We start from the raw sequence: 25,817 nt of genomic DNA, 5'->3' as shown, positions 1-25,817 counted from the left end.
GTCGTGAGTTTGATTCCTGGTCAAGAGCACATACCTCGGTTGTGGGTTTGATCCTCAGCCCCAGTTGTTCAGGACGCAACCAATCAATGTCTCTCTCCCCACCCCCCTCCTCTCTCCCTTCTACTCTGTCTGAAAATCAATGAAAAAAAAATTTCTCGGATGAGGATTAAAAAAAAAAAAAGCAGAAGAAATGGCATGCTTTCGGCATCACGTATGTTGCACTGAGCACCACGCCCCCTGCCCTTTGCCAGGAGCCCGCAGAGAGGAGCCCAGGAAGTTCAAGGACACTCACTTGCGCTGTGCTTGGCCAGGTACTTGTCTTTGTACTTCTTCTTCTTCCCGAAGGGACTGCAGCTCGGGGCTTCGCTTGGAGCAGACTGAGCCACACTCGCCACCCTCCTGGTAGGAAAGATGACCAAGGGTGTCAGCGGAGGCCAGTGGGAAAGCCCCAGGCTCGCTCCCCTGGGTTGTGACAGAGCTGAGTGACCCCCTTCCCCGTCTACGCAAAACCTCCAGACTCATCTGCCTTCTTCCTTCCCTTGGCATTTGCCTAAAACCTTCATGTCATTCTTGAACCTCTCCTCTCTCATACCCTCTGCCAGCTGCTCATTCTCTGTGAGTCTCTAACACTCATCCTCTCTCTCTCTCTCTCTCAGCCCCTCTCTTTTTATTTTATTTTTTAATGTATTTTTATTAATTTCAGAGAAGAAGGGAGAGGGAGAGATAGAAACATCAATGATGAGAGAGAATCATTAATTGGCTGCCTCAGGTCACAGGCCGACACTCTATCCACTGAGCCAAACCAGCTAGGGCTTTTAATTTTTTTTTAAATATTTTTTTTATTGGTTTCAGAGAGGAAAGGAGAGGGAGAGAGAAAGAGAAACATCAATGATGAGAAAGAACCATCATCCGGCATGAGCCCTGACTGGGAATCGAACCGTGACCTCCTGGTTCATAGGTCGATGTCAACCACTGAGCCACACTGGCAGGGCATGCCCCCCACTTTCTGTCTCTCTCTGAGAACCCCCCTCAGTCTCTCAGCCTCTCTCAGTGTCTGTACGTGTCTCTCTCCTCCCCCCATACTCCTCATCTCTCTCTCTCTCATAACCTACCCTTTCTCATCTTCAAGTTCTCATATCCCTGCTCTTTCTAAGCTGTCTCTGCCAGCAACTCTCACCCTCTCTGTCTATCTCTCTCTTTCTCTCCTTTCTTCCCTCCCTTCACCCCCATTATCCTCTCAGCCTCTCTCTTGTGTGTAGAAGGCTCTGGGTTTGTGGCGAGCAGCGTGGAGAAAGTGAGGAGAGAATCACATGAGCCGATGTGTCTGCTGTATTCTCGGTACCACACTGGGAGCTGGCTGCCTGGAGCCAGGGGCTCCGCAGAGAGAGGTGGAATGAGCCCAACTGCAATGTCAGGCTGTGTTGACAGGAGGACACGGTGGGGGTTCGCTCCCTCCCGGACACATTCCCATTGCCAGCTATTTGAATTCTAGAGGGCCCGGCCGGCATGGCCCAGTGGTTGAGAGTTGACCTATGAACCAGGAGGTCACGGTTCAATTCTTGGTCAGAGCACATGCCTGGGTTGAGGGCTTGATCCCCAGTAGGGGGCGTGCAGGAGACAGCCAATCAATGGTTCTCCCTCATCATTGATGTCTCTCTCTCTCCCCCTCTCCCTTCCTCTCTGAAATCAATAAAAAATTTTTTTAAAAAAGAACTCTCCTGAGAGGTGAGGGGGTGGTGAGCCCTGGGAATCCCTGGGAAGCCATCCGTGCATTGGTCTGGATGGCAGCTGGCGGGGGGCCTGAGGCCTGGCCCCTGCCTCTGAGCTCGTTTTTGAACAAGTTGATTTACCACAGTGCATGGGGGAAGCGTGGTCTTTGCAATAATAGTGCTGGATCAACCAGCTAAGTATATGCAATAGAGGCTGATTCTCCCCTCATTTTCTATGCACTGGCAATTTGCATAAAGGACGAGTATTTAAAATGTGACTGTTTTCTGCAGGGCTCAGAAGATATCTTCTCAGAAAGGTGCTGGCCTGGGAGGCAGGAGACCAGGGAAGCACCAGTCCCGGTGCTGCCACTTCCTTGTAGGGACAGGGAGAGCACTTGAAACAGAGGCCCTCGGACAAATGAAGAGCTATTTGGGCTCGTTTAAAGGCCTGCCTGCCCGGCCAGCATGGCTCAGTGGTTGAGCATCGACCTATGAACCAGGAGGTCACGGTTCGATTCCCTGTCAGGGCACATGGCCCTGTTGCGGGCTCAATCCCCAGTAGGGGGCGTGCAGGAGGCAGCCAATCAATGATTCTCTCTCATCATTGATGTTTCTATCTGTCCCTCTCCCTTCCTCTCTGAAATCAATAAAAATATATTTAAAAAATATATTTTTTTAAAAAGTCCTGCTAGGTAAGCTTATCAACTCATTGTTACCGTGCTCTTACCCATTATGCCAGGGAAGCTGGGAGATTGGCTTGGTTGAGAGAGAGAAACTACACGCAAGACGACAGGTTAGGGAAGCGAAAACATTACTGGTGACAGGTATGGGCCCATTCCACCCGCCAATCCCACCCGTGGGAAAGCAGCTCACCATTCCTGCAGCTCAGGAGAAGGGATGAGGCCTGCTGACTCCTTGGAGGAGCCTTCCACCCGCCCTTGCCACCAGTTACTGTCATCCTTGTTGATGATCTGGATAATGTCCCCAGTGGCAAACTTCAGTCCCGCCTCCTTGCAAGGAATCAGATTGTCCTTTTTGGGGTCATAGTCGAACTGCGCTCTCATGAACATCTGAAAGAGAAGGCAAGGGCAGCTTCAGGAGAAACACCGGCATCAGCACACGTAATAGAAAGTTCTGCTGTAAATAAGTAGGGTCAGGCCCTAGCTGGTTTGGCTCAGTGGAGAGAGTGTCGGCCTGTGGATTGAAAGGCCCTGGGTTCGATTCCGGTCAAGGGCACATGAAGGAGGCAGCCAATTAATGATTCTCTCTTATCATTGATGTTTCTATCTCTCCCTTTCCCTTCCTCTCTGAAATCAATAAAAATATATTTTAAGAAAAGTAGGGTCAGGACTGAATGAATAACTCAGAGGCAAGAATGGATGAGGAGGGCCGGGGGGCTTGCCAGCCGGTGTGGCTCACTAGTTGAGCATCCACCCAGGAACCAAGGGGTCCCCAGTTGGGTTCCCGATCAGGGCATATGCCCGGGTTGCAGGCTCAATCCCCAGTGGGGGGCGTGCAGGAGGCAGCTGATGGATGATTCTCTCTCATCATTGATGTTCCTCTCTCCTCCCTTCCTCTATGAAATCAATAAAAATATATATTTTTTAAAAAGAATAGATGGGGAGCTGAAGCGACTGGAACTGGTTACTGTGGTGTTTGTGGAGGGGTCAAACCTGAGCCCTCCAACAAGGAGATATGAACTGCCTTTTTGAGTCAACGTGTTTGTGGTTATTGGTCTGAGTTGATGTCCCCTTGATCCCACAATCCACTTCTATGCAGAAGTTGTCAGTTACAATGTATAGATAATATCTTCACTGCAGAATTATTTTATTTTTCTTTTCCTTTTATTTTATTTTATTTTTTTGTTAGTCCTCACCGAGGATATTTTTCCATTGATTTTTAGGGGGAGTGGAAGAGAGGGGGAAAGACAGAAGCATCGATGTGAGAGAAACACATCGACTGGTTGCTGCCTGCACGGTTCCTGACCGGGGGCCAGGGATAGAGCCTGCAACTGAGGTACATGCCCTTGACCGGAATCAAACCCAGGACCCATGAGTCCTCGGGCCGATGCTCGAATCACTGAGCCAAACCAGCTAGGGCCACAAAACTATTTATAAGGATGAACTACTGGAAACAACCTCATTTTCCAAGAATGGGGAATTTAGTTAAGTTATGGTCATCTACTGAATGTATGACCACATACCTACAAACATCAATTTGTAGAAGAATATTTAAAGCCCTTGAAAAATGCTACTGATATAACATTAAATGAGAATATCAGTCAACAAAAACAATACCTAGCACACTTGACATTTTAAAAAAGTATTTATTTATACATAGAAAAAAAGACTGGAAGAAACTACTCCAGAATTTAATACCAGTTACCTCGGGTAGGAAAATTAGGGGTGCATATCTAAGCCAAAGAAAGAAGAAAAATAATGAGCAGAAACAAATCAAACAGAAAATAGAGTTGAGAGGATCAACAAAGGCAAAAGTGGTTCTTTAAAGATTCATGAAATTAACAACCTAGCAAGGCCAATTAAGAAAAGAGAGAAGATACAATTTCCCAGTAGAGATCAGCAGAGATCCCAGAGATGTTTAAAAGGTTATACGATTTTATGAACAATTTCACACGAATACACTTGACAAATCACTGGAAAAACACAATTTACCAGCCGTGACACAAGAAAATGAAAATACGAACACTGATATGTCTATTAAAGACCCTGAACTTGTCGTTACAATAATCTGTAATAGAAACTTCAGAGTTGTTTTGAAAAAAAAACCAACCAACCAAACCAAACTCCTCCCACATTCATCTGCCAAGGCCCCGTCCGAGCTATCTCTCTCTTCGATGGTAGGATTGGATATTTTTTCATATGTTTCCTGCCATGTGTATTTTTCCTTCTAGGAATGATCTCTTCATTCTCTTCACCCATTTTCTTCTTGGGATTGTGGAATAAGGAGATTACCCCTTCCTTTCGCATTCATTGCAAACAGGCAGAAAGTACCAGCCCTGACGGTGGGCAGAAAGAAGGCCTGTCTATTTGCAATGGATGTTAGTTTAGTTCAGAGAGCACCAGGCAGCTACATCTGTAAGCTATATAGAACTTAAAAGTTATGCCCGGCTCGCGTGGCTCAGTGGTTGAGCGTCAACCTATGAACCAGAAGGTCACAGTTTGATTCCCGGTCAGGGCACATGCCCGGGTTGCGAGCTCGATCCCCAGTAGGGGGCGTGCAGGAGGCAGCCGATCAATGATTCTCTCTCATCATTGATGTTTCTATCTCTCTCTCCCTCTCCCTTCCTCTCTGAAGTCAATAAAAAAATCTATTTTTTATATTTTCAATACAATCATGTCATTTCAATCACATCTCAACACTGGGCCTGAATTCTGCCATCATCACAACAGAGCAAACCCACCTGTAATGCAGGAAGACGGTTTTGCTGGTTGGGAATTACTTTTAATGAGATGATTCCTTTGGTTTCTTTCTATTGAAGAAGAAAAGGGTAATAAAATGTTAACTTGGATGATTTGGGTTTTATAAAGTCATTTCCCCCCTCAAAGTCCCATGTGTTTTTTCCCCAACAGCCGTTTTTACTGCACACTTGGAAATTCTGAAGGACAATTCCTCCTTCAATTCTAGTATCATGTGCCCCCAAACCACCGTAACAACATGGAGACGCACAAAGAATAATGTAGAAAAAACTAATGATTTCCCCTCCTCCCCACACTCGACCACAAAGTACCTAAGATGAATCCTGGCACACACATGTCCAAGGCTTTCTCTACACCAATAAAAACATTTACAAATACAGGGTGTCCCAAAACAATGTAGTATACACACTTTAACAGCTGATAACTCAATTTTCACTCCTTTTCAGGTTTAACTGAAATAATGGGTGAAGCCAGACAAAGCTTTGAATCAAGAAAATTTATCGCTCAGCCAGCATGGCTCAACGGTTGAGCATTGACCTATGAACCAGGCCTCATGCCCGGGTTGTGGACTCGATCCCCAGTGAGGGGTGTGCAGGAGGCAGCCGATCAATGGTTCTCGCTCATCATTGATGTTTCTTTCCTTTTCTCTTCCTCTCTGAAGTCAATAAAGATATATTTTTTTAAAAAGAGAAAGATAGTGAAATCTTGGATTAGAATTATGGATTTGTATTTTTCTTCTTTCAGTTCTGCCAGGTTTTGCTTCAGGTACTTTGGAGTTCTGTCATTAGGGGCATGGGCATTTAGGATTTGGGTCATTTCAAGAGGCAGGGTACGGCCCTGACCGGTTTGGCTCAGTGGATAGAGCGTCGGCCTGCAGACTGAAGGGTCCCAGGTTCGATTCCGGTCAAGGGCACATGCCTGGGTTGCGGGCACATCCTCAGTAGGGGGTGTGCAGGAGGCAGCTGATTGATGTTTCTCTCTCATCGATGTTTCTAACTCTCTATCGCTCTCCCTTCCTTTCTGTGAAAAATCAATAAAATATATTTTTAAAAAATAAAAATAAAATATATATTAAAAAAAAAGAAGCAGGGTATGTATGGTCCCTGTTCTCCATCTTTGTCAGAAGCAGAAGTCTACACAAGGAGTTTTGATGAAAGCAAATTCTTTTTTTAACATATCTTTATTGATTTCAGAGAGGAAGGGAGAGGGAAAGAGAGAGAAACATCAATGATGAGAGAGAATCATGGATCGGCTGCCTCCTGCACACCCCATACTGGGGATCGAGCCCAGAACCCAGGCATGTGCCCTTGACCGGAATCGAACCTGGGACTTTTCAGTTCGCAGGCCGACGCTCTATCCACTGAGCAAAACCGGCCAGGGCTGAAAGCAAATTCTTAAAAGCCATGTGATTGTGGGCAAGTTTCAGAACTCTCCAAGGTTCCGTTTCCTCATCTCTGTCTCAAGTGAGAAAACACATTTTGGTTTTCAAATGACACTTCCTTCTGGGTTGCTGTTCTCTGATTCATTCCCAGGCAAGTACCCTAGCATCTCACTCCTAAGTGCCCAAGGTGTGGCTTCTGCTGCGGTGGCCAATTACATCCAACCACCTCTGGGTGGTTTTAAAAAAATCTTTATTGTTGAAAGTTATCACATATGGCCCCCTTTCCCCTACCTTGACCTCTTCTAGCTTGTCCCCACCCCCCGCCCCAGGCCTTCACCACCCTATTGTCTGTGTCCCCCATGGGTGTTTTAATGCTTTGGTTACAGAAATGATCTCTGGTGTGTGCAGAGGTGGAGGAAGATGGTGAAGAATCTGGAGGGGCCCATAGGACAGGCAGCACATACACCAAGTACAATGCCTGGCACATAGTAAGTGCTCAACAAATATTGACTGAATCTAAAGGGCACACTCAACTTTTCATTAGAATATCCCATTTGCTCTTCATAATAAATCTGTGACATAAGAAGAGGAGTTACTGCCCTAACCGGTTTGGCTCAGTGGATAGAGCGTCGGCCTGTGGACTGAAAGGTCCCAGGTTCGATTCCGGTCAAGGGCATGTACCTTGGTTGCAGGCACATCCCCAGTAGGAGGTGTGCAGGAGGCAGCTGATCAATGTTTCTCTCTCATCGATGTTTCTAACTCTCTATCCCTCTCCCTTACTCTATATATTAAAAAAAAAAAAAGAAGAGGAGTTACTGCCCTAACTGGTTTGGCTCAGTGGATAGAGCGTCGGCCTGCGGACTGAATGGTCCCAGGTTCGATTCCAGTCAAGGGCATGTACCTTGGTTGCGGGCACATCCCCAGTAGAGGGTGTGCAGGAGGCAGCTGATCGATGTTTCTCTCTCATCGATGTTTCTAACTCTCTATCCCTCTCCCTTCCTCTCTGTGAGAAATCAATAAAAAAAACAACAACATCAAAATAAAATAAATTCTTTAAAAAAAAGAAGAAGAAGAAGGAGTTACTATCTTTGTTTTACAGATGACTTAGAGAAGTTAATTCACTTGCTCAAAATCACAGGGCTAGAATAAAGTAGGGCAGGGATTCCAGGCTGCCATTACAGACCATGGCCTTCTGCCACCCAGGTCAATGTTCTTTCTAGACAGATGCTCTGCGCTATTTGCCTTGTTTGAGAAGTTTACTCAATGAAAGCAGAGAACTCTCATTTCTTGCACAGAATAAAGATTGCCAATGGTAATCGTTTCCTCCACGAGATACAAATACTTTGACAGGAAAATGAGGCACAGTGACAGCGATGAAGACAATGACATAGAAATACTCACCATCGCCTTCTGCAGCTGATCTACCGAGTGATTGGTCACGTTTGTGCCATTGATTTCTAGGATCTCATCCCCCACGTGAAGGGAGCCTGCCACGAAATGAAAAAAATCAGTCCACAAAAGAATAAATGTTCAACTCTGTAAAGTATATGATGGTCTAACGCTATGCTGCATACCTGAAACTAACATAAAATAATATCAAATGTAAACTGTAATTGAAAAAAAATTTTGTGAAGAATAAATGTTCAGCCCGGCTGGTGTGGCTCAGTGGTTGAGCGTCAACCTATGAACCAGGAGGTCACGATTCGATACCTGGTCAGGGCACATGCCCGGGTTGTGGGCTCAATCCCCAGTAGAGGGCGTGCAGGAGGCAGCCAAGCAATGATTCTCTCTCATCATTGATGTTTCTATCTCTCTCTCCCTCTCCCTCCCTCGCTGAAATCAATAAAAAATATTTTTTAAGAAAAGAAGAAATGTTCAGCCCTAGCCAGTTTGGCTCAGTGGACAGAGCATCGGCCTGCACACTGAAGGGTCCGGGTTCGATTATGGTTGTGGGCTCGGTCCCCAGTAGGGGGCGTGCAGGAGGCAACCAATCAATGATTCTCATCATTGATGTTTCTCTCTCTCCTTCCTCTCTGAAATCAATAAAAACATATATTTTAAAAAAGGATACCATAGAAAAGAAACCATGACCTAGAGCACTGGTCGGCAAACTCATTAGTCAACAGAGCCAAATATCAACAGTACAACGATTGAAATTTCTTTTGAGAGCCAAATTTTTTAAACTTAAACTATATATAGGTAGGTACATTGTTATTAACTTAATTAGGGTACTCCTAAGGCTTAGGAAGAGCCACACTCAAGAGGCCAAAGAGCCGCATGTGGCTCGCGAGCCGCAGTTTGCTGACCACGGACCTAGAGCATAGTACACAATACTATGAAACAATCTAGGAACCCCACAGAGTACCTTGTCTATGAATCATGCCACCATGAAGAATTCTCGCCACCGTACAGGACTGCTTCTCGTTCAGCTTCAGAGTGATTCCCTGAAATAGACAATGGTGCAGAATGCTTTAATTTAAGCTCTTTCTGAGGTTATCTTGAAGACAATTTAAGGCAATTTCTCAGGAGAAAGATTTTCCATCTCTACATGGGGTGCTCCTCAACTAGAACAGGCATGAAGCCTGCTTGGAGGAGGAGCTTGAGATGGAGACAGACTATACGACAGCTGGCTGCTTCCCTAACTCAGCTTCTGAGTTTCCTCTCGTGGCCCAGTGACTTATGTGGTTGAGAGTAAGCAGGGGGTAAACAGGATAAGGGGTTACCATAGGCTCCTCTGTGACCTTCTCGAACTGGATGAGTCGCACCTTCCGCACCTCCTGTCCCTTAGCCTGGGTAGGGCTACCTGGGGCAGCAGACTCTTCGGTATACATGTCCTCGGTCACGGCATTCAACTGGTGCGACACGGCCTGTCCCATCAAAACAACAGAGCAATGTGTGAAGTAAACAGCGAAGATCCTCCCCTGTGCCAGTCTGTAATAGCAATTCTAAAACCCCATGGCCCTGCCCTGGCCGGTTTGGCTCAGTGGATAGAGCGTCGGCCTGTGGACTCAAGGGTCCCAGGTTCGATTCCGGTCAGGGGCATGTATCTTGGTTGCGGGCACATGCCCAGTGGGGAGTGTGCAGGAGGCAGCTGGTCGATGTTTCTCTCTCATTGATGTTTCTGACTCTCTACCCCTTTCCCTTCCTCTCTGTAAGAAATCAATAAAATATATTTTTTAAAAAATAAAAATAAAATAAAACCCCATGGTCCGGCCGGTGTGCCTCAGTGGTTGAGCATCGACCTGTGAACCAGGAGGTCATGGTTCGATTCCTGGTCAGGGCACATGCTGGGTTTGCGGGCTCAATTCCCAGTATAGGGGGTGTGCAGGAGGCAGCCAATCAATGATTCTCTTATCATTGATGTTTCTCTCTCTCTCCCTCTCCCTTCCTCTCTGAAATCAATAAAAACATCTTAAAAAAATTAAACCCCAAGGCTCTGAACACCAACAGTTCTGAGTTTGGCATCCAATCTCATTTGAATTTATGTGAAGCTGTCTGAAAGCTTTATTTATCCAACTTAATAGACATGTTGACTCAGTTCTCTGCAGAAATATTAATGTGTTTGATTTACAGGGTGCTGCCCTGCTGGGAGAATTACAAAAAATAGAACACAGTCAGGAAAACTGTGATTTCTAATGCACACTGGGCCCCAAGAGCTTCTGGTAAGGGGCTGTGTACCTACATGGGGCATACACACACATACTCCATAGTGAAGGCCCAAGGGGGGTTTAATTCATAATGGGAAGAGGCAGAGGGGACAGGTGCAGTGGGAAAGCCTCAGTAACATGGAGAAGTGAGTACGGATGGCGGTGGCCTTTCCCATTCCAACAATGAGCGCCTCTCCAGTGACAGGAGCTCTGGTGAGCATCAGACCCAATTGCTCTGGTGAGCATCAGACCCAACTGCTCTTCCCTCTTTACTTCCTGATGCTCTGGGTCACACAGCAGGAAAGGTGATTCAGGTTACCATCAGTTTCTCACAAACCACCTCTGAGGCTATAAAGAAACCAGAGGCCCGGTGCACACTGAAAGGAAATTAATTAGAATAAATATTTTAGAGGTCGGGGAGGGACTGTGGGAGGTTGGCTCCAGGGTGTGTCCAGCCTTTTTTGCCCAGTCCCAACTAGCCGGACCCCAGCAGCAAGCTAACCTACTGGTCAGAGAGTCTGCCCCCTGGTAGTCAGTGTGCGTCATAGCAACTGGTCAAACGGTCAAACAAATGGTCAGACATTTAGCATATTAGGCTTTTATTATATAGGATTCTATTTGCCTGGCCAGCATGGCTCAGTGGTTGAGCATTGGCCTGTGAACCAGGAGGTCATGGTTTGATTCCCGGTCAGGGCACATGCCCGGGTTGTGGGCTCAATCCCCAGTGTGGGGTGTGCAGGAGGCAGCCAATCAATGATTCTCTCTCATCACTGATGTTTCTATCTATCTCTCCCTCTCTGAAATCAATAAAAAGATATATTAAAAAGACAGATGATACCAAGTGTTGGAACTCTCATACACTGCCGGTGGGAATGGTAAATGGTGCAGCCACTGTGGAAAACAGTTTGGAAATTTCTTATGTAAAGTTAACATTTACCCTATGTCCCAGCCATCCCACTCCAAGAGAAAAGAGAACAGATTCCCACAAAAAGTCTTGTACATGAATGTTCATACCAGCTTTATTCATAATAGCTGAAAAGTGTAAACAACCATCAACTTTCCCACTGTCTGTTATAGCTATATATTTTCTTTTCCTAGATGAAGATTCAATTCAGGGTTGAGCACTGCATTGAGTTTGCACATCTCTAATCACCCTTCATTTGGAAAAGTTCCTCAGCCTTTTATGACCTTGACATTTTTCAAGAGGACAGGGCTACTGTATTTTTTTAAATATGTATTTTTATTGATCTCAGAGAGGAAAGGGAGAGGGAGAGAGAGAAACATCAATGATGAGAGAGAATCATTGATTGGCTGTCTCCGGCACGCCCCACACTGGGGATTGAGCCCGCAACCCGGGCATGTGCCCTGGGCCAGAATCAAACTTGGGACCTTTCAGTCCGTAGGCCTACGCTCTATCCACTGAGCCAAACCACTAGGGCTACTATTGTCACTTTAATTAACATACTTTTAAGAGGTCAATGGAGACTCTGATAAGATGGTGACATTTGAAATAGTTCTAGTTACGGGGTGGCCTCAAATGAGGGAAGTACTAAGAAAGAGAAACTGTCTGTGTAGCAACCAGACTCACATGACACCGAATCATATGACATCGCTATTAAAACAGAATTGTCTGAGATACGGTTGTATATTTAGAAATCATAACTTCAAGGTTCTCTATAGTAGACGGCTCGTCTAGTTCACACTGCATCTCATGGGGGTATCCTAGCATGTAGCAATGACAAGGAGGTGCTGAGGTTAACCTTAAAGATAAATTGTTAAGAGGAAGAAAAAGCCACAGCGAGGAAAGGTATGCTATCATCAGCATAAACAGTGAAACAATGACCACGTTCATACTTGCTTGTAAATGCATACACGACCTCTGGAAGGAGAGACAGGCAACCGTAGCTGCTTCTGGGAAGGAGAACTGGGTGACCACAGAATGGGGCGAGAAGGAAACTGTATTCACCGTGTAGCCACTTAAACCTTTCAAATTACTTACTATGTGCATGTGTTACTGCGGTAAAAGAAATCAGTGAGAGCCCTGACCGGTTTGGCTCAGTGGATAGAGCATCGGCCTGCGGACTGAAGGGTCCCAGGTTCGAGTCTGGTCAGGGGCATGTACCTTGGTTGCGGGCACGTCCCCAGTAGGGGGTGTGCAGGAGGCAGCTGATCGATGTTTCTTTCTCATCGATGTTTCTAATTCTCTATCCCTCTCCCTTCCTCTCTGTAAAAAATCAATAAAACATATTTTTAAAAAAATCAGTGAGAGAAAAAAGACAGCATAGGTTACAGATCGTAGGCACGCCTTCTGACAGAAACAGACCCAAACTGTCTGGGTCCGCGTCCTGACTCTTTCACTAACATGTGGGTAATGGTGGGCACGTTTCTTGAGTTCTCTGCGCTTCACTTACAAATGTGGGCTGTTGTCAAGATGCTGTGCAAGTCTGTCTGTGGAGAGTGCTGAGATGCGTTTAGAATCCTGAAAGAGCCCTAGCCGATTTGGCTCAGTGGATAGAGCATCAGCCTGCAGACCAAAGGGTCCCAGGTTCGATTCCTGTCAAGGGCACATACTTTGGTTGCAGGCTTCTCCCCGGTCCGGGCCCTGGTCAGCGCACATGCAGGAGGCAACCAATCGATATGTTTCTCTCACATCGATGTTTCTCTCTCTTTTCCTTTCTCTTCTACTCTCTCTAAAAATCAATGGAAAAATATCCTCAGGTGAGGATTTAAAAAAAAGAAAAAAAAAAAACGAATCCAGAAAGACACGGCTACAGAATATGTTCAGCATATAAAATTTCATGTATCGGCCCTGGCAGGTATTCTCAGTGGTTAGAGCATCGGCCCATGGACCAAAGGGTCTGGGTTCGATTCCCAGTCAAGGGCATGTACCTGAGTCACATGTCTCTCTCACATAGATGTTTCTCTCTCTTTCTCTCTCTCTCCCCCTCCTCCCTCCCTTCTACTCTCTCTAAAAATCAATGGGGAAAAATATCTTTGGGTGAGGATTAACAAGAATAAAAATAAAAATAAAATAAAATAAAAAATTTTCATGCATCCCTTCAGTTTCAATTAATTAGTTTATTTTTTATTGTTTTTTATATATATTTTTATCGATTTCACAGAAGGAGGGAGAGGGAAAGAGAGAGAGAAACATCAATGATGAGAGAGACTCATTAATCAGCTGCCTCCTGCACACCCCACACTGGGGATCGAGCCCACAACCCGGGCATGTGCCCTAACCGGGAATCAAACCATGACCTCCTGGTTCATCATAGGTCAACGCCCAACCACTGAGCCACACCAGCTGGGCTCAATTTATTTCTACACAGGCAAATGAAAATCTATTATTCCTGAAAGCTCTACAAAGTGCAATGCTTTCCATTCTGGCGAGAGAGAATTCTCATGACTGTGATTTGGGTTCAAGTTGGCAGCCTCAGCACCTGTGTGCACCTCACACCCTGTTTAAATGAGAGCAAGGGGGGGCAAGGAAATAGAAACACCCCCCCCCCCAAAAGAAAACATGAGGAAGTCATCAGGGACCAGAGATTTCAATCACTTTTTAGAAGACGGAAAGCAGATGGGGGGCTGAATAGTTACTGATCAAGCAGAGTTGAGAGAGCAGAGGAGGACTTGGCTGGGGAGAGGTGTGTCGCTCTGCAAAGTACCAGAGCCCAGGGCTCCAAAGTCCCTGTACAGAGAAAGGAAAAAATGAGCTTGGGGTGAAAACATCTCCCGAAAAGCTGCCAATCGGGCCCTGAGCTGCACTGTCAAGGCAGGAAGAAGGGAAAAGGGCCAGGACAGCTGTCCCAGGACAGCTGTCCCAGGACGTCTCCAGCGCACATCTGTTCGCGTCTCATCGGCCAGAATTGAACATGGCCAGCCCAGGCTGAGAGAAGAACTGACTTGGGCGTCTTGCCATCCCAAACAAGATCAGGGAGAACTGGGATAAGGAAGACAGTAGAACAGCGGTTCTCAACCTGTGGGTCGCGACCCCTTTGGGGGTCGAACGACCCTTTCACAGGGGTCGCCTAAGACCATCGGAAAACACATACATAATTACATATTGTTTACAGTAGCAACATTACAGTTATGAAGTAGCAAGGAAAATAATTTTATGGTTGGGGGTCACCACAACATGAGGAACTGTATTAAAGGGCCGCGGCATTAGGAAGGTTGAGAACCACTGCAGTAGAAGGAATCAGAGTGCACCGTTTGAAGGCATGCAGCAAGTGGGGCAAAGCTGTTGGGTTGGGCCGAGGAATGGCTGCCCCCTGCAGGCAGGCATATGCTCTCCAGGTCTTTCCTTCCTGCTCCCTGTACAGAAGCCAAGTGCAGGCTGCCAATTCCCCTGTTCCTGGGACGTTACTTCTCTAATATACAAGCAGCTTCACTCACCTGATCCATGTGGGTTACACTAAAAGCCCCTCTGAATGACTTTAAAAATCATGTATGTGATGTGAAGGCACAGGCCCTGAACAACTGAAACAATTTCAAAAAGGAAGACAGTACAGCCCTAGCTGGTTTGGCTCAGTGGATAGAGCATCGGCCTGTGGACTGAAAGGTCCCAGGTTCGATTCCAGTCAAGGGCACATGCCTGAGTTGCGGGCTTGATTCCCAGTAGGGGACATGCAGGAGGCAGCCAATCAGTGATTCTCTCTCATCATTGTTGTTTCTATTTCTCTATCCCTCTCCCTTCCTCTCTGAAATCAATAAAAATATAAATATATATATGGAAGTTAGTAGAAGGAATCTGTGTACACAGTTTCAAGACATATAGCTACAAGTAATCAAGACTGTGTGGTGTAGCCTGGCCAGCGTGGTTCAGTGTTGAGCATCGACCTATGAACCAGGAGGTCACCGTTCGATTCCCGGTCAGGGCATATGCCTGGGTTGCGGGCTTGATCCCTAGTGGGGAGCGTGCAGGAGGCAGTGGATCGATGATTCTCTCTCATCATTGATATTTCTATCTCTCTCTCCCTCTCCCTTCCTCTCTGAAATTAAAAAAAACCCTCAATAATAAGAACAATCTAGTTGAAAATGAGCAAAAGACATGAGCAGCTATCTCACTAAAAGAATATGTAAGGAAGGACGGCAAATGAGGATATGCAAACATGTTGCCCATCATCAGGGAGGAATGCACATGAAAACCATAATGAGAAACCACTATGTACTCAGAATAGCTAAGGTTAAAAATAGTGACAGCACTAAATGCTGGTGAGGATGCGAAGAAACTGAATCGTTCAGCCAGTGCTGGTGGGAATGTAAAATGGTATGGCCATTTGGGAAGAGAGCTGGGTCCTTTGTTGGGAAATGTTCACACAAAACCTGTACATGAAGGTTCATAACAGCTTTATTCATAATACCCAAATCTGGAAGCAACCAGAATGGCCTACAATAGGGGAGCACTTCAATGGACTCTAGTCCATCCTTACCATGGAACATTTCTCAGCAATAAAAAGGAATAAACTATTAATATATGCAACAACCTGGGATAGATCTAAAAGGCATTCTGATGAGTGAAAAGAGCCAATCTCAAAAATTTGCATACTCTATGACTCCATTTATATAACATTCTTGAGATGACAAAATTATAGAGATGGAGAACAGAGTAATGGTTGTCAAGGGTTAGGGATGGTGGGAATGAGGGGGACATCCTATATGATAAAAGCCTAATATGGAAATCGACTGAACGGTGGAATGACCAGTTGCTATGATGCGCACTGACCACCAGGGGGCAGACACTCAACACAGGAGCTGCCCCCTGGTGGTCAGTGGGCTCCCAGAGGGGGAGCACAGCTCAGCCAGAAGCCAGGCTCACAGCTGGCGAGCGCGGTGGCGGGAGCCTCTCCCACCTCTGTGGCAGCACTAAGGAGCAGCGAGCTGAGAGGCAAGGAGCAGCAAGCAGGCGGGTGGTAAGGAGTGAGAGGTCCTTGTCTGTGAGATGGCGCAGGCTGGGCTGAGGGATCCCTACGAGTGCATGAATTTCATGCACCGGGCCTCTAGTGTGACTATAAAGCGGGAGCACCAGGAACATCTTTGTGGTGATGGAACAGTTCAATCTCTTCAATGTATCTTGATTTTAGTGGTGATTACGTATCTACATGTGATCAAATGGAATAGAACTACACTTACACATCATACAAATATCAAATCCATGGTTTTGATACTGTACTGTTATTGAGCTCCTAGTAGAGTTGAGCTTATTGCATAAAATAAGTAGCAGAATGGCTGGCCAGTAGCACTTGTTTGCAACCAAAGAACTATAACTAAGAGAGCTTGGTACCAAAGAATGGGTACAAGCAACAGATCTTTGAGAAATATGCAGTATACAGGATCGGTTTTCAGACTATGAGATTCCCACTCATATTCTGGGATGGGAAAATAAGAGGCCATGATACACAGTGATGAAGCAGTTCCTCGAAGCATTGCCCATGGTGACCTGGGACATTTGGTTAGAACTCTTCAAAGCTAGGTATCTCCTGCCACAGATCCATTTAAAGGGCACAATATCAGATATCCAAGTAGATTTAGGAAAACCAGAACAAAAGCAGCATAAAGTTGGCAGGGAAAATTCCTTTACTCAAATTAACCATCTATATTATTTGTATGTTTTTACCATGTGCATGGATTACAGATTGAGTCTATAGAATGAGGAATTCAAGGACCAGGGATTGAATAATTGCTGCCCTCAAATTATGAGCTCGAATCTCACATTTCTAATGCACAGCATGAAATAAAATTAAGGACTTTCCTTGACCCTGACTTATGAATCTCTTATCACTCGTTATTGTGGGGCTGAGAAAGCTGAAACCCGAACTTGGGAATTAATTGTATGGGTTTATCAGCAACTACCATTTCTGTGTGTTGGGAACTAACAGTATACAGGTGGCCATAAAGTCTGGAAAGGTGGGTCATATTATTTTATCATGTGCTGTAATGTCCCACGATAAACCATTTATGATGATTCATCTGTGCTTTCAGACTTGGCGAACCCTGTATAATGTTCTGAATAATGACAGATTAGAAAGTCTTAGTCCACAGAATACAAAACGACCTTTGAAAGGGGGAGAAGCCTCCACGATAGAGGACCTAGACGAGGCAGATAAACTTCTTACTCAGCCTCATTACAAAGGTTGATTTGAACATGTCAGCCTTTAAATTAAGGACTCAGGAAAGCTTACCAGAGGCAAAACACATTCCAGTCAGACAAGTTCAAGAGTTGCTATCCCAAAGGTTGGTCTTTCAAATGTGCTTATCCATCAAGTCATTCCCCTCCGCGATGACTAAGAGTCACTATCACCCTCCCCCAGAAGTTACAAATGATGATTAAGGGCAACGGAAGCCTCCGACGTGGTAAATAAAGAACCAACCTCGCAACAGGAAGGCATCCAAAAGCAAAGCACAATCTCTACCATGAACTTGTCCCCTAGCCACCCTGTCTTCCTGAGAGAGAAACATCAATGATGAGGGAGAATCATTGATCGGCTGCCTCCTACACGCCTCCCACTGGGGATGGAGCCCACAACCTGGGCACATACCCTTGACCAGAATTGAACCCAGGACTCTTTAGTCTGTAGGCTGATGCTCTATCCACTGAGCCAAACTGCCTAAGGCCTCATTGATGTTTCTCTCTCTCTAAAAATCAATAAAAACAACAACCAACTAGCAAATGGGGCTTTACAGCTAAATGGTGAGGAGGACGGCACCTGCAGGGGAGAATGGGGAAGAAGACAGGAAGTCCTGGGGACAGACCAAAGTGAAGTCTGACCTTCAATGGGAGGTGAAGACAGAAAAACAGGGATTCAGACTCCAGTTCTGCCTGAGGAAGTTGCATCCCAGTGCTCGCTCCTGCTGCACAACTGGCAGGGGCTGGGCTCAGGAGGGAGGGGTGATACAGGGTAACTAACTGGCCCAGGTGGACATCTTAAGGCATGTGTCCTGGCTCCTTGATCTCCTCAAACCTGTCCTGTTCGCTGGCCATTCACCCCAATGGGCTCTGTATGTCTCACTTGTTGACTCCGTTGATTTTCTCTCCGCAGCTGGGGTGTAAGTCCCACACAGGCAGAGCGCTTACCTCTGCTGTCTTCCCTCACGGGCCCGGGCCCCCAGACAGTGCCGGCTCTAACAGAAGCTTCTGCGATGTCACTGATGACATGCATGACTGAAGTCAACGGCACATGCTACTGTTTTTCAAAAATATAGTCTTATTGATTTCAGAGAGGAGGGGAGAGGGAGAGAGAGAGAGAATCAACAATGAGAGAGAATCATGGATCAGCTGCCTCCTGCACGCCCCCTACTGGGGATCGAGCCAGCAACCGGGGCATGTGCCCTGGAGCAGGAATCGAACCGTGACCTCCTGGTTCATAGGCTGACCCTCAGCCACTGAGCCACGCCTGCCGGGCTTTTTCAGTTTTGCCACCACCATCATCGCCACCAGCATGCGAGTGGTAATTGACAAGAGCAATGCTGACAAAAGGGAAAAGTCAAAGGTAACTAAATTCCATTTTGCAGAGTTCCCTCCACAACTTCAAAACCGCCACCCTCATCTCGGGTGCACCTGGGAAGCCCCAGGGCTGAGGTGGGCCTGTCCCACCCCCACCCGCCAGGACAGGCAAGGTGGAGTGACCCTCCTTAGAGATGGCTGCTCGGGCTCAGGAGAAACTGGGGAGCAAACACGGCTGCACGGCTGGCCTTTGCCCTGCAGCCTCTTGGCCTTTAATCCTACAAACTGCTGGAGTGGCAAGCCTGCTGCTCTGAAACCCCCTCTGGAGGAAACATCTGCCACGGGGTTCAAAGGGCAGAGGTAGCTGCTCAAAGGAAGTTGGGCTTAAAAAAAAAAAGATGAAAAACAAACTTGGGGGTGGGGTGAGGGGGAGTGAATGAAGCAGGGGCAATGAAAGTGGCTCTTCTCATTCAAACCATCAAATGACAAAGGAGTGACAGTGAACGGAGGAAAGAACAAATACGGTTCAGCCTACTGCCAGGCTCTCTGCCAACCCGCAGCTGGCAAAGAGACAGGAGAGAGTCTGGGCCCAGAAGGTGGGCGGTCACCAAGAGGGCAGACCCTGGGCACTGCCCCTTAACAGCTGCCGGCCTCCCACAGGCCTGCCCGGCCCGGGGCCAGGGGCATGCAAACATCCCACCCTTCGCCCTCCCACGAGATCCTAGTCCACTTTGGGAAAACAAAACAAACAAACAAAAACACCAAGACAAACTTTAAGGAAACCAAAGAGGGCTCCAAGGCACTAGGAAGAGGTTATCACTGTTTAACCACAAATGACCGAGAACTGGGGGAAGAGTTGGGGGGAGAGAGGAAGACTTAAGAGCCAGGGTTTCTGGCAAGTACTGTCTTAAAATTATACATTAACTAGGCGCATTGTTTCTCAGGCAGTAAAGCCCTCTGAGAACACATACATCAAATCCAAAGGCCAACTCCCTAAAGATCCTTTTCCAATACCCTTTATCTACCCACTGTACGATGTCCACTGAAGGCAAACAGGACTGCAAAGCCAGATACTGCGTGTGAAAGGTTTAGAAATTTGTCTGAAGTTAAAGCGCTAGTAAGTTTCAGACTCTAGGACAGGGGTCCTCAAAATTTTAAACAGGGGGCCAGTTCACTGTCCCTCAGACCGTTGGAGGGCCGGACTATAGTTTAAAAAAAAACTATGAACAAATTCCTGTGCACACTGCACATATCTTATTTTGAAGTAAAAAAACAAAACGGGAACAAATACAATATTTGTATTTGCATGTGGCCCGCGGGCCGTAGTTTGAGGACCCCTGCTCTAGGACTTAAATTAAGAGCATGGCCCGGCCGGCAAGGCTCGGTGGTTGAGCGTCGACCTAAGAACCAGGCGGTCATGGTTTGATTCCCCGTGTGCCCGGGGTTGTGGGCTCGATCCCCAGTGTGGGGCGTGAAGGAGGCAGCCAATCCATGATTCTCTTTCATCATTGATATTTCTCTCTCTCTCCCCCTCTCCCTTACTCTCTGAAATCAATAAAAAATATTTTTATATCATTATTTTTTTAATCCTCACCCAAGCATATTTTTCCATTGATTTTCAGGGAGAGTGGGAGAGAGGGAGAGACAGAGAGAAACATTGATGCAAGAGAAACACATTGATCGGTTGCCTCCTGCACAAACCTTGACCAGAGCCCTGGGTCGGGGAGGAGCCTGCCACTGAGGTACATGCTCTTGATCAGAATCGAACCCAGGACCCTTTGGCTGCAGGCCGACGCTCTATCCACTGAGCAAAACTGGCCAGGGCTAAAAAAAAAAAAAGTATTTTTTCAAAAAGAGTATGGACTTCTGAATTTGTGAGGGTTGGAGGAAGAGCCAGGGCACAGCACCTTCCAAAGTGCACAGCGCGGGGGGCAGGGGCCTTTATGTGAGGGGCGCACACGGGTGTTGATGGAAGTTCATTTCTATCGGAACTGCAGGGCACTCTGCTCCCAAGTCATCTCCTCGCCTGGAGTCCAAGCCTTAGGGGGGCTTCTCCACACACTTGGGCAAGCTGAGCCCGTGAGGGGACTAGTGCTCACCTGAGGAAGGTACATGCAGGTGCCTGGGGTACAGCAATGACTAGGAGACAAGACCCCGTGCTCACAAAGTGGGCGTGGCAGTGGGCAGATTCAAGTACTACACAATCAGAGGGAGAGAGAGACAGAAACATCAATGATGAGAGAATCATGGATCGGCTGCCTCCTGCATGCCCCCTACTGGGGATCGAGCCCGGAACCCGGGCTTATGCCCTTGACTGGAATCGAACCCGGGACCCTTCGGCCTGTAGGCTGATTAGATGGAATATCAAAGATGGTATGTGCTATGGAGGAAAATAAGGCAGAAGTGGGGCAAGGGGGTTTGCGATTTTAAGTAGGGTGTCCAGCCCGACCAGTGTGGCTCAGTGGTTGTCGACTTGTGAACCAGGAGTTCACGGTTCCATTCCTGGTCAGGACACATGCCCGGGTTGCGGGCTCAATCCCTAGTAGGGGGCGTGCAGGAGGCAGCCGATCAATGATTCTCTCTCATCATTGATGTTTTTCTCTCTCTCTCCCTCTCCCTTCCTCTCTCTGAAATAAATTAAAAACAACGAAACAAATGAAGTAGGGTGTCCAGAAGAGGCCTTGCAGGAAAGGTGACTTTTGAGCAAACACATACATATGTATTCTGTTCCTGTATATTTCTTTATATGGAGGAAAAAGAAAAAGTGAAGAATCAGAAAAGAAAAGTCCAAGTTACGAAAGTTGTGTCCTGGTTCCGTAATTCAGAGCTTTTCTTCCTGCCTCCCTCCTCCCCCGGGGTCACTTCCCCTCTCCCAGAGCTTTTGGAAATTCGGCTACTTACTCTTGCCTTCCTATACCCCACACCCAGAACCCTCCTTTCTTAGCAACACTGAAAGTTTTGAGCAAGTCACTGCTTAGGGAAAATCCCTACATCAATGAAATGTCAACTGATTTCGTCTTGCTCGCCCCAGGGTACATTTTTGTTGTCCCAAGTAGGGAGGGGGCAGGTATTAGTTTTCCCAACAAAGAATTACCAGACTCAGAATGTCAATAATGCCAAGGTCAGAGAGACCCCGACTTCAGGGAATTGGTCTTGACCTGGGAAATCGAATTCACTGTCAGGGAACAAATGACTTAGAAAAGATTATCTTCTCTAATTTAAAATATTGACTAGAATGCTACTGGTCACAAGGACACCAAACTCTTTACTTCTGAAAGGCAGTCACCAAGTTCCCAGAAGGGAAGGAGTCCCACAGAGACCACACCTTGTGCTGGGAAAGTGGGGAGAGGACTAAATAATTTGAAAGTTGCACTTTCTCTTCTTTTTTTTTTTTAAAAATGTTTTTCTTGATTTCAGAAAGGAAGGGAGAGGGAGAGAGAAACATCAATGATGAGAGAGAATCATTGATCCGCTGCCTCCTGCACACTCCACACTGGGGATCGAGCCCACAACCCGGGCATGTGCCCTGACCGGGAATCGAACCCTGACCTCGTGGTTCATAGGTCAGTGCTCAACCACTGAGCCACACCGGCTGGGCTACACTTTATTTCCTATTACGCTTTCTGTGAAAAGAAACAACTCGGGCTCCAACAGCTTCACAGCACCCTACGCCTGCCTCTGTGTCCTCACTTATTTCCTTCTTAGCCGCAGCAGCAGGCCTGCACATAGTAGGCCAGCGTGAATGATGACCAGTGTGGAGTGATGCTGCATGTGGTGGCCTAAGAACCAATAGACAGGTCTTCTTAGTGGAAACTCACCTGGGCCTGACTTATTTGTTAGTTCTTTTTTTTCTTTTTGGTTTGTTAATCCTCACCCGAGGATATTTTTTCTACTGGTTTTTAGAGAGTTGAAGGGAGGGGGAGAGACAGAGAGAAACATCGATGTGAGAGAGACACATTGATTGGTTGCCTCCTGTACCTGCCTGACCGGCGTCAGGTATAGAGCCTCAGCTGAGGCACGTGCTTTTGAATGAAATCAAACCCGAGACCCTTCAATCTGTGAGCCGATGTTCTAACCACTGAGACAACTGGCCAGGCCTGTTCATTCATTTTTTTTATGTGGGATAGGCCCAAGTGAATTTTTAGGGATTCTCGACCTATTTAATGCCAGGTCATGGGAAAAGTGCTGCTTCAAATCAGACTGAAGAGGAAAGTAGTAGTAGGAATTTTACAATCAGTTTTATGTGTACTAATGGACACTATGTAAAGAATAAGGCCAGCCCAGCCAGTGTGGCTCAGTGGTTGAACCTGAACCTATGAACCAGGAGGTCACAGTTCTATTCTGGGTCAGGGCACATGTCCGGGTTGCAGGCTCAACCCCCAGCATGGGGCGTGCAGAGGACAGCTGATCAATGATTCTCTCTCTTCATTGATGTTTCTATCTCTCTGTCCCTCTCCCTTCCTCTCTGAAATCAATAAAAATATTTTTTTTAAAAAAGAATAATGCCGTGGCCGGTTTGGCTCGGTGGATAGAGCGTCGGCCTGCAGACTGAAGGGTCCCGGGTTCGATTCCGGTCAGGGGCATGTGCCTTGGTTGCAGGCACATCCCCAGTAGGGGGTGTGCAGGAGGCAGCTGATTGATGTTTCTCATCGATGTTTCTAGCTCTCTGTTTCTCTCCCTTCCTCTCTGTAAAAAATCAATAAAATATATTTTTTAAAAAAGAATAAGGCCAGAGAAAGCTTAAAAAATCAGTTTCTCTAAGGAAGGAACTATATACAGTGGGGCCTTGACTTACTAGTGTCCCGACTAACGAGTTTTTTGAGATACTAGCTGTCTCTCAGCCGATTTTTTGCCTTGAGTTGATAGAGTAATTTGAGTTAACGAGCTCCTTAACGAGCTCCTTAACGAGCTCGGTCTGGGAACGAATTAAACTCGTAAGTCAAGGCCCCACTGTACTTAATGGTGGGAGAGACAGGTTACAGTTCAAACCTATTGCAAAATTATCATTTGACACTTTTTCAATATTAAATGTGGGCTACGGTCAGAAGTAAAACTTTGGGTTTCGAGTCTTGCCAGAATAGGAACACGGGATGCCTGCCCCTGGACAGGCGGCTCTTAGATGTTGGATGTCCCGGTGCAGTTCAATGTTCCAGTGCGGTTTGAAGTGCCCGACAAGCATTATCTCAGGGAAGCATCACTATTTCTCTCCAGACTCTCCAGGCGGGGCCATTTTACAGAGAAGAGAAACCTAAGGTCCAGAGAGCTTCAGCAGTTTGCCCGAGGCCACACAGCACGAGGCACAGCCTAGTGTTGGCAATGTAGACTGGTAAGAGCCCCAAAGGGAAGGTGAACCTCAAGAAATAAGAATCAGCCGGGCTGGCGTGGCTCAGTGGTTGAGCATCGACCTATGAACCAGGAGGCCACGGTTCGATTCCCGGTCAGGGCACATGCCCGGATTGTGGGCTCGATCCCCAGTGTGGGGCGTGCAGGAGGCAGCCGATCCATGATTCTCTCTCATCATGGATGATCCGGATACGCTGTCATTCAGGGATTTAGTACGTTTTCTTCTTTCAGCTTTTTTTCAAATCCTTTAATAACAACAAAACAACTGGGAGGACCTACAGACTGTATCCAATATTTGAGGATAAACTCAAAGCTCCACAAAAGCCGCTGTCTACTCGGACGGTGCACCCACAACATAACTCTTGCAGTCATAGGGCCTCTTTTCAAATAGGCGGACGATCTCCCCACCTGCCCATCAGATGTACACACAGTCTGGTCCTGGAGTTAGAGAGGGGGCTCAGCTTATGTTGAGTGAAAGGAAGCAGACAGAAAAGGACTGCCCACAGTTGGATTCTCTCTCTCCTCCTCTCCCTCTCTGCTTCTCTCTCTCCCTCCCTCTTCCTTCACTGGTACCTGGCCACCATGCTGTGAGGAAGGCCAGGCCACTGGTATGTCCTGTGGCTGATGGGTCCAGATGAGCACCTCAGATGAGCGAGGGAGTGAGTGAGCTTTCTGGTTAACTGCACCCCTGCCTGAGAGACCCTAAGCGACCACCTTGCCTTGCTGGGTCCCACTCACACCCAGAACTATGAGAAATAAGAAAATGGTCACCCTCCCCTGCGGGCATCTTTGAGGACAGAGGTTCGAAGGTCATCGCAGGGACCCCGAGGGCGGAATTACCTCTGAAATCCTTGCATTCCTCGTCCACTCAGACACACATACAGGCGACCGCATGCACACACTAACACAAGGGATCCTGCTACACGCAGAGGGACAGTGAGTGAGCACTTTAGAGCCGGAGTTGGCTTTTACAACCCTTTCTGCTGACCAGACACAAGCATTTCAACACCAACGAATCAGACCTCTTGGATCTGCTCCTCAAGTCTTTCTGTTACCCTGACTTCCGTCCACGAAGAAGTTTTCCTTGACCTTAAAAATCACTCTGTCCAGGCCTCGGCCTCGGCTGATTCCCACCCAGAAGGGCTGCCCAGGGCAACCACCCACCGCACCCAAAACTCCCCACACGCTGCTGCCCGCCGCGGCCTTCACCCCGGAGACAGGACCCCCGAGGGCAGGCTCCCCGGGGCCAGGGCCGCAGAGGGAGGAGGTCCCGCAGCAGGCGGTGCGGCTGATTCCTGGCTCGGCACCCCGCGCCCCGGGGACCCACGGGGCCCGCTCACCTCGGGCCGGCTGCGCTTCTGCAGCAAGTGCTCCAGGTAGAGGTCGGAGAGTGCGGTGCGCATGCTGCCCCCGCTCTCGCCCCCGCTCGCCTTGAGCGTCATCTTGCGGGAGCCGGGACGCCGACACGCGGAGACGCCGAGACCAGGGGTCGGAGCGCGGCTGCTGTGCGAGGGCTCGGTGCCTGCGGGGCGAGGGCGGCGGAGGCGGCGGAGGCGGCGCGGCTGGGCCAGTCTCCACCCCGCGGACGCCCCGCCCACTAGCGCCCTCGCCCCGCCCCTGGGCCCGCCCACGCCCGGCCCCCGCGGCGCTGGCTCCCGAGCGCCACCAGGAGGCGCTGCTCCCCTCAAGGCCCCTGAGGCTAAATTCCCAAGGGGTCTGAGGAATTAAAAACAGCGCCAAACAGGCCAGGGACCCCCAGCCTCCGGCTGGTTGAGCGCGAGGCCCACTTCCTTGGCCAAAGTGCTGGGAGATCAGAAAGCATCTAGGACAGTGGTTCTCAACCTTCCTAATGCCGCG

At 47.6% G+C, this 25,817-nt stretch overlaps 1 protein-coding gene across 1 annotated transcript in view; it reads right to left on the bottom strand.

Annotated features, from left to right (window-relative positions):
- MPP1 (membrane palmitoylated protein 1) overlaps nucleotides 1–25,509 on the bottom strand; it is a 34,500-nt gene extending 8,991 nt beyond the window's left edge. Inside the window, exons 1-7 of the mRNA XM_006096192.3 lie at nucleotides 25,301–25,509; nucleotides 9,251–9,394; nucleotides 8,893–8,971; nucleotides 7,929–8,014; nucleotides 5,131–5,199; nucleotides 2,583–2,779; nucleotides 293–399 (exon numbers count right to left, since the gene is read on the bottom strand). Of these exons, the coding sequence (XP_006096254.1) occupies nucleotides 293–399; nucleotides 2,583–2,779; nucleotides 5,131–5,199; nucleotides 7,929–8,014; nucleotides 8,893–8,971; nucleotides 9,251–9,394; nucleotides 25,301–25,402 (784 nt within the window). The 5' untranslated portion in view covers nucleotides 25,403–25,509. The remainder of the gene's footprint in view (nucleotides 1–292; nucleotides 400–2,582; nucleotides 2,780–5,130; nucleotides 5,200–7,928; nucleotides 8,015–8,892; nucleotides 8,972–9,250; nucleotides 9,395–25,300) is intronic.
- Between the last annotated feature and the right edge of the window lie 308 nt (nucleotides 25,510–25,817).

The sequence above is a fragment of the Myotis lucifugus genome, unplaced genomic scaffold (genome assembly GCF_000147115.1).
Source record: "Myotis lucifugus unplaced genomic scaffold, Myoluc2.0 scaffold_169, whole genome shotgun sequence".
Lineage (NCBI taxonomy): Eukaryota > Metazoa > Chordata > Mammalia > Chiroptera > Vespertilionidae > Myotis > Myotis lucifugus.
This window is presented reverse-complemented; position numbering and strand designations above follow the sequence as displayed.